The sequence below is a fragment of the Boleophthalmus pectinirostris genome, unplaced genomic scaffold, assembly GCF_026225935.1.
Source record: "Boleophthalmus pectinirostris isolate CB_2022bp ecotype Guang Dong unplaced genomic scaffold, ASM2622593v1 HiC_scaffold_9, whole genome shotgun sequence".
Lineage (NCBI taxonomy): Eukaryota > Metazoa > Chordata > Actinopteri > Gobiiformes > Gobiidae > Boleophthalmus > Boleophthalmus pectinirostris.
Window position 1 is genome coordinate 10,953,535 of NW_026571541.1, and position 8,575 is coordinate 10,962,109.

The 8,575-nt window shown below is 40.5% G+C and overlaps 1 protein-coding gene across 1 annotated transcript; it reads right to left on the reverse strand.

Annotated features, from left to right (window-relative positions):
* Positions 1-1,377: 1,377 nt before the first annotated feature.
* Positions 1,378-7,678, reverse strand: LOC110154575 (E3 ubiquitin-protein ligase RNF182). Its single transcript, XM_055147832.1, has one exon. The coding sequence runs from the start codon at positions 7,375-7,377 to the stop codon at positions 6,595-6,597; it is 783 nt and encodes a 260-aa protein (XP_055003807.1). The 5' UTR covers positions 7,378-7,678; the 3' UTR covers positions 1,378-6,594.
* Positions 7,679-8,575: the final 897 nt, after the last annotated feature.

Here is an 8,575-nt window from a genome sequence, read left to right on the forward strand (position 1 = left end):
TATTGGAGCATCTTTTGTCATTTGAAGGCAGTTTGGGGCCAAAAGCTGACATGGCCAAAAATGACATTTTTCGTCAGGACCGGCCCTGTCGTTTCGGCTCAAATTTGACCAAATTTTCAAAATGCTCAAAACTGGCTGGAAACGTCCCCAAACAACCTCACACCACCCCAGATGGCCATATTGGAGCATCTTTTGTCATTTGAAGGCAGTTTGGGGCCGAAAGCTGACATGGCCAAAAAATGACATTTTTCGTCAGGACCGGCCCTGTCGTTTCGGCTCAAATTTGACCAAATTTTCAAAATGCTCAAAACTGGCTGGAAACGTCCCAAACAACCTCAGACCACCCCAGATGGCCATATTGGAGCGTCTTTTGTCATTTGAAGGCAGTTTGGGGCCAAAACCTGACATGGCCAAAAATGACATTTCGTCCGTTTCGGCTCAAATTTGACCAAATTTTCAAAATGCTCAAAACTGGCTGGAAACGTCCCCAAACAACCTCAGACCACCCAGAAGATTTAACAATATTGTATTTAATTTAATTTGATTTAATTTTATAACTTTTATTTATTTTTATTTAATTTAATGTATTTATTTTAATTCTTATTTAATTACTTTTTTTATTTGATTTTTATTATTATATTATTTAATATGATTTTTCATTATTTTCAACATATATTTTCATCTTAACTTTTGTTGATTTATGTTAATATACTTTATATATTTTTTTTAATTTCAATTTAATATAGTCAATTTAATATTATTTTAAAAATTAAAAATATTAATCAGTTGTTTAATGTTCAATATTTTAATGCATTCTTTCTTTTATTCTTCTTTTTCTTCTTATCATTTTTATTATTATTATTATTATTATATAATTTTTTCATGTTAATTTATTTCACGGTCATGTCATTTCGGCTCAATTTTGACCAAATTTTGAAATTGCTCAAAACTTTCTGGAAATGTCTGTGACCACCCCAGTACATACAGAGCATCTTTTCTCATTTAAAGGCAGTTCGGGGCCAAAACCTGACATGGCCAAAAACTTGATATTTCGCCATATTTCACAAAAAATCTAATTTTTTACGTTTCTAGCATGTTTTAGCAATTTCAAAATTTGATCAAATCTGAGCTGAAACAACAGGGCCGAACCTGGTGAAATATAAAATTTTTGGCTATGTCAGATTTTGGCCCCAGTGTGCATTTAAATGTCCAGTAGGGGGCAGGTTTGTTACATAGCACAATTTTATTGTGTCAGACTGGTTTTATATCAATGGATTATGTAAGAACTGGCATCACTCACGTTGGCAGCAGTGGTCTACAAACAGGGACAGAAAACAGAAAAGACAGGAAGTAATACAGATACCAATGTTCCTTTATTTCAGAAATGTGTCTCCAATCTCTCATTGTGCAGTTAAAAACAACAACTACAGATTCCAATTAGAGTTTTCCCAAATAAATACATACAAAACACTAGAAGTTTAAAGTGCCTATGACAGCGACATTACATTATTTTCTAATTATGACTTGGTTTGGTGGGATAGTATCTGTAGCCAATATTGATCAGTTTTTCATCAGTTCAATGGCAGTTTGTGGGGTGGGGGTGGGGGGGAGATCAGAAGCAACATACGAAAAATGCAGGAAGTAGCAGCAAGTTCTTAAAATTATGTCCAAAATGCAGTGACGGTTTGCAGATTAAACATTGCTTTAACAAAACAAAAGGTGTTGTCATTTATTTTTGTCTGACCATAACTTCTGTTTAACTGGATTACAGATGAATGCTGATTTTTGTTGTAATACAGTGAGTTCTTGGGTCTGGTCTGTAATAGAAATGATCAGGTTCAACATTTGTGAATTTATCTTTTGGATATTTCATGAAAAAGTAGGATGTAGTCAATAGGGAAAACAGTTTTTTTCTGGGACTATGACATCATCACATTCTAAAATCTCCATTGTTAACATTATGGTTGCTAGTTAACAGAACTGTAATTACCTCTACCTATGTCACATCTGCTGCCCATGTCACCACGAAGTAAAATACCAAACAAAACAGAGCAAGATTTTTTTGAAAAATCCTAATTACGCTAACTATTCTTCAGTGAAAAAGTATGTAATGTCCAAGGCCCCACATTACTTTGGGACATAGGACGGTGAAAGTGAATCAAAAGTTGGGACAGGGGTAAAAGAGGCTTGATTAAAGCATGAAAAGCAGCTCTGACATAATTTGATTGTTTTTGCAGTGCCCCCCCCTCCCCTCTATAAAGCAGCAGTGTGCAATGATGCGGCGACACAATGACTTTGGCTTTTGGAATTGGTTAATTCTACGCTGGCACAGCATTTCACTCTGCATTTTCAACTACACTATAAATCAGGTCGTCCATATAAAACAAGTGGGGCATTCAAATGAAATGTGCTCAAAGCTTAAAGGAACTGGATGTACAATTTGCATTTTAAATGTCATAAACTTGACCCATCTGTGTCCCCAGATACGAGGTTAAATATGCTCAAATCAAGTATAGCTTTTACTGAGAAGAATTGTAATGCTGATTTATTCTTAGTTACAAAAACAATTATTTATGTTTGGTGTTTTGGTTCTCAAGACGATTCTGAAAAAGCGTCTCTTATTTGGGTTGCCAGTTTCAATGCTGAAATCCAGTTGGTTTAGACCTAAAAGGACCCTCTCTGATCTGAATGGTCAATACCTAAATCCCAGAACTTGCAGTCAATCATAAATCAGTGCTAGTGCAGCCTCTGCAGCTCAGTGAGTGAATTCATATGATGCATGGCCAGTTCATATACTGACAATGAGAACATGTATATATGTGTTCTATCTGCAGGTTAAGTCTCTGGCAACCCAGGTTCAGTTGTGGTTGTAGTTCCTCTTTTAAACTATTAAGGGCACAGGCTACATGCAGCTCTTTTAAACAGGTTAGTGGACACGTGCGTTGACATTCAGTTTTGAAAAGTGAGATTGATTGTATCCTAAGAGCCACTGTAGCATTGTGCAAAATTCATTACTATTACTACACTAAGGAAGATATTAGCTTTACCTTGCCAAACAAAAGTTAACTTTGATTTCATGTGATAGACCTTAAGGTGAAGCTCAAAGGCTTTTATCTTACATTAAAGAATCTAATTTCCAACCAACCAGGACATGCACAGTAGGGTCCAGGTGGGCGAATCATATCTGAAGATCTGAAGAAGGCATGACAAATATGAAAATAGAAACTGTCTTATTTAAAAAGCCTTCATGGGGGTTTTCTATACACCTCTGTTTCCCTGGCCAGTTTTGAGGCATGTAATTTGGTATGCAAGTACAAAAACTTAAATAAATGGTAGTTGAATTTGGAGTAATATGTGACATCTTTTGAAAAAACTGCTTTGTTAATATCACTGCGCTTACAATAATAGTGTTGTGTGCATAGTCTTTGGCTTATGTCACAACCTACTGAAATGTGTTACCACCAAAAAGGAATATAAAAAGACTACATACAGTATAGCCCCTTTACAATTTCCATGTGATGTTCCTTTAAAGTGCATATGACAGGTTAGACTATTAATTTGACTAAAACAGTTAACATACTGAATATTAAAGATCTAGTTCTATTCTGGTTTTGGTGAAGTTCATAATTGTACTATCTGGTAGGACATGGGAAGCAAATATGATATACAGTACATAGAGGTTATTTGTTACCCAGCAACCATGTTAACTAGGGCCAAAACTTGTCGAAATTGCACAATAACTATGATTTGACCAATAAAAATAAATGACAGCACCTGTATTTTTTAAAATCTATGTTTAAACTGTCAGAAAATACGTTCCTTGTGTGTAAAGAGTTACATGGGCTATAGGAAAGAGTATTGTACTCTTACTTCCTGTTTTGTACTTTTCCTCTTAGCTGTTTCCTTTCCTACTAACTGACATAAAACTGATAAATATTTACCACAGATACAACCTCACCAAACCAATAAATTAGAAAAACATGAAAGCCTGTCATATGCACTTTAAGAAAAATGAAAATGCTTGAAATCGTGTTGAATATAGGTCAAACACCTTTACAAAGCCAAGTGAAAATGCTAAAAAGAAGTGTAAAAACATTTTGGGGGTGTATAAAGACGGGGACCCTGTAATTGCAGTGTGGATGGTGAGAACAGGAGACTGATGCTGTCATGGTGCACGGTGCATGTCGCTATGGTTACAGTGATGTTTGCTTCAGATAGCAGTAAGATGAGGCACACAAGTCAAGAGATGATTAAAATATCTCTCAATTACTTCAGATAGAAAGTCAGGCCAGTGATTCTCAAACAGACCAACTGTAGATAATGGGCTTTAAAGGTGCACTACGTAACTTTTCTAGTGGACAGTATGCCAGTTGTTTGTCTACTTGGAGAGATGTTATTGCATTGCCTATAATGTTCTAGCCAGGCTGGTGCCACCTAGTGCCTCCGCCCAGTTTCATTTCTATCCAAAGACTAGGTCAGGAATCAGAATACAGTAGATGGTTCACAAAACCCCCGGAAGTGCAAGTTCGGGCACCAGCCAATCAGCGAGATCGAGGATTTAAAGCCGGAACAAAGAGAATGGTCTGTGAATTTCATCAAGGGGAAAGACTTTATTGTCCTTCTTCCTACGGGATTTGGGAAAAGCTTAATATACCAGTTAACCCCGTTAGCGGCGCATTACATACATCACGACCAAATAACAGCGATTGGTTAAATTTGAAAAAGTACCCACCTACTGTCAAGCGAACAAATTCTGGCGCTGCGAGATCAGACAGTTTCTACGAAGTGAAACCGACTGATGAATCAGACTAATAATGTTCCACAATATGTTATAAAATTGATTTCTCTTGTATTATTTCAATTACAGGTGCTGTGGATTAAAACAGGACATAAACCTGGTCTAAATGAGGTCTAAAGCAATTCCGAAATTGGGTCTAAACCAAGACTAAACAAGATCACCCAGTCCTTAGTCCTGGTTTAGACTTTGGTTTGGACATGTTCTAGTCCTAGTTTAGTCCTGATCTAACCCAAGTTTACTTCTGGGTTTAGTCCAAGGTTGGGTTCAATTTTGAATATTGTGAATGTACCCCAAGTCTATTCAAGAACTAAACCAGGTCTAAAACAGGATTAAATAGTCTTCAGTGGTCTTGTTCTAGTCCTGATCTAATCAAAATTGTGTTTTTATGGTGTTTGCGGAAGTGTGAAAGCACCCCAAATCTATATCAGAAACCCTGTATCTACAATAATCTACACAGGAGATCGTTTGAGAACCACTGGTGTGGTTTTGACCCTCAGAAATCGTTCATGCAAAGAAAAAGACATTTCAAAAACGTCAGCAAAAATAAATAAATAATAAAAAGCATTGCACCCATAGACCCAAGTATGAGAAATGCGCTGTTCCTGGTACTGTCTCAAAGTTCACATCAATACAGTCCATTTTCCATAAGGCAGTGTTTCCCAATGTTACTAATAGAAAAGGCAATGTAAAATGTGCCTTAGTTTAATTATAGCAATAGAAGTGTTGGCAGTATGATTCCCATTCTATTCAATCCACCGTGTATAGGTTACCATGGGTCCTTGGGCAAGACACTTCACCCACATTGTTTACTACAGCGATATTATGATAAAATATAAATAAATATGCTTAAAAAAATTACAAATTCCTTTCACAGGGCAGTCACAAGCTTGTGTTGTTTCTCCAATCACTTTAGGTCACATCGGAATGCAAGACTTGCCCAATTAAAGGCGCACTATGTAACTTTTCTGGTGAAGAGTCCACCACCTGCTTGTCTCCTTAGAGTTGTTATGGCACTGCTTGGAATGTTCCACAGTTGCCATACATTTCCTAAAGTTAGCCTGGTGCCATCAATTGATTGTCTCCACAGACATAGAAAAATGTAATGCCATACCCTGGAACATTCTAAATAAAACTGTTACATCTCCATGGAAATAAGCAGGTGGCAGACCTTCCACCAGAAATGTTACATAGTGCACATTCAAGAGTGCAGATCACAGTCATTTTGGTCAGTATTCTCATACATTCTAATCCAGACAAACTTACTCCAAGCAATATAAATACATGTAAATACATAAAGTGCTTTTAAATCTAGCGTTCAGTCATTTCCATATCTGTCTGGGAAACACGGCCCTAGAGAATCCGGACTATCTGGACCCTGTCTGGACCAAAGCCAACGCATTATTCAATTATTTACAGCCTGTTTTCTGTGGGTCTGACTCCAAAACACCAAGTACCAGCCCAGCCCAAAATCTGTACAAGAGAGGAGCCCGTAAAGACAGAGTGATATCATACAGTGGCATAGAGCGGAGGAGGTGCATATTATCAGCGGGAGGGGGAGGAGGGTCGACCTGGGCAGAGGCGCTCCACATTCAGTCATCAAACCAAGAGCCTCCGGAAATAAACCAACCGACTGGACCTAACAGTTCACGCGCCACGGAGAGACTCGGGACCAGGCCTATTGCTCCATGAAGGCCCGCGGTGTTTGCTATATGAGACAAGGCCATTTCGGGACGTTATGTTCCTACAAAAGTAAAGGGAGCAAAGTCTATATACACACACCACAATAACAGACAGAGTCAGGCGTTTCTCCTGGAGTTACTGGTGGCAGACGTGCGTCCTGTGTCGTGGTCCGGTCTGTATTTAAGCCAGCAGATGAGCCACGTGACCACCACAGAGAACATGGCGAGGATGCTGGCCACAGACAGGCAGATGGGTCCGGCCGGAGAGGGCGGGATACTGTGGCTGTGAACGAAGATCAGGCCCATGAAGAGAAGCACGAGCATGGACAGAAAGGAGAAGATGACGCACACGCAGCCTGTGGTGAGCGCCACGCGCTTACAGCTCTGACAGCTGTCGTAGCGCACGGAGTCCTGGGACAACGTGGTGGCGGTGGACACGGTGGTGGACGGCGTGGCCTGACTGTGGCTCACGCTGGACGTGCCCGATGCCTCCTCGCGGCGGAGGGCGACGAGGGCCGGGTGCAGAGGCGGGGGGTACGGGGGCAGAGCGTCCTGAGGGAGGGGGTCCGAGTCGATGTAGAGAGGGAAGTCCTCCGTCACCTTGGTGTTGTTGGGCAGGTTCTGGATGCGGTAGTCGGGCACGGGAGTCCGGTGGCGGCACACGGGGCAGCTGATGCGCCATGGCCGCTCCTCGCGCAGGTGCAGCGTGTTCAGACACTCCTCGCAGAAAGTGTGCAGACACTCCAGTATCTTGGGCGCGCGCCGGTCAAGGTCGAAGTAATTGTAACATATTTTACACTCGTACTCCTCGTACGGGAACGCGGAGGACGAGGGCGCACCGCCGGGGGGCTCCGCTGGGTTTGATGCCAGCTCTACCTCTGCCATGTCATGTTTCGCCATTCACATCCTCCGCGGAAACACAAAGGAGCAGGACTGGTGCTGATGACGGTGCAGTCTCTCCTCTGCCCCCTCCTCTCCGCGCTCAGCTCATTCACACGGCATCACGTCCCGCCGCTGTTTATCCTCGCTCCTTTGTGTCTAAAACGATTGGGATTCCGGCTTTGTAACGTCCCTTCGCCCATGCGCTCGTGCTTGGGGGAGAGATGATGTAATGGCGGTGCGTGGCTCACCCAAACACGTGCAGGGGGAGAGAGAGGCGTCCGCGTGGCGCTCAGAGGGACTGATGTTGTTCGGTGTCATCGGGCTGTAACGGCTCCGTTATTACGCAGAGCACGCACAACAACGGGATGAGCTTATTTGGTCAACGGGGGCGTCATCTCACCCTGCCTGTAAACAAAGCTGTTACTGGAACTAAGTGTGACACTACAAGAAATAAAGAACAACTATTGTGTGATGCTGTTATTTTGTTGGCAGATTATTATTATTTTAAGCTATTTCATCAGTAGGACAGGAGGCTAACAGTAGTCTGACACATTTGCCATCGGTTGAAAGAAGCCTACTTTTAAATATACAGTTATATATGAAAATCAATAATAAGTGGCCACAATGGAAGTAATTATGATGAGGGTGTAACAGTATAGCCGGTAACTGCACTATGAACTTAAATGTTTAGAATATTATAGCTATAAGATACATAAACAACAGCTACATGAGAACGTATTTGCGTAGTTCCTTACGTCAGCCTAACACACTTCACCACTTATTACATGCTCAGCAACAATAATAGTATAGACACAGACGTATCAGTTACATTTTTGCTGTGTGCAAGCAGAAAAAAGGTATTACATTATTTATGATACAACATCCTATTTTTTCTGTCCCCGTTGTGTCTGTATAGAATAATTACTGTGCCCTTAACTGCTAAATGTTGGCCTATAGTTTGCCTATTCTGTATTATGAAAACCAGTGAGCTTTATGAGGTATTCGGCTCCTAACCTTATTTCAGTTTGGGCTCCTTTAAACACAGTTAAGAGAAAAAAAAAATAGCCTACATAAGATCAGACCACAGGCTATCACAAGACTGTTACGAGAAACTAGTTATGCAATACAATTTTAAAATGGTTATAATAGTTTTACTTTGTTGGTTTCTCCTGGTTTAGTCCTTTTCATGTTCTGGTTGACATGACAGTGCTGTGTT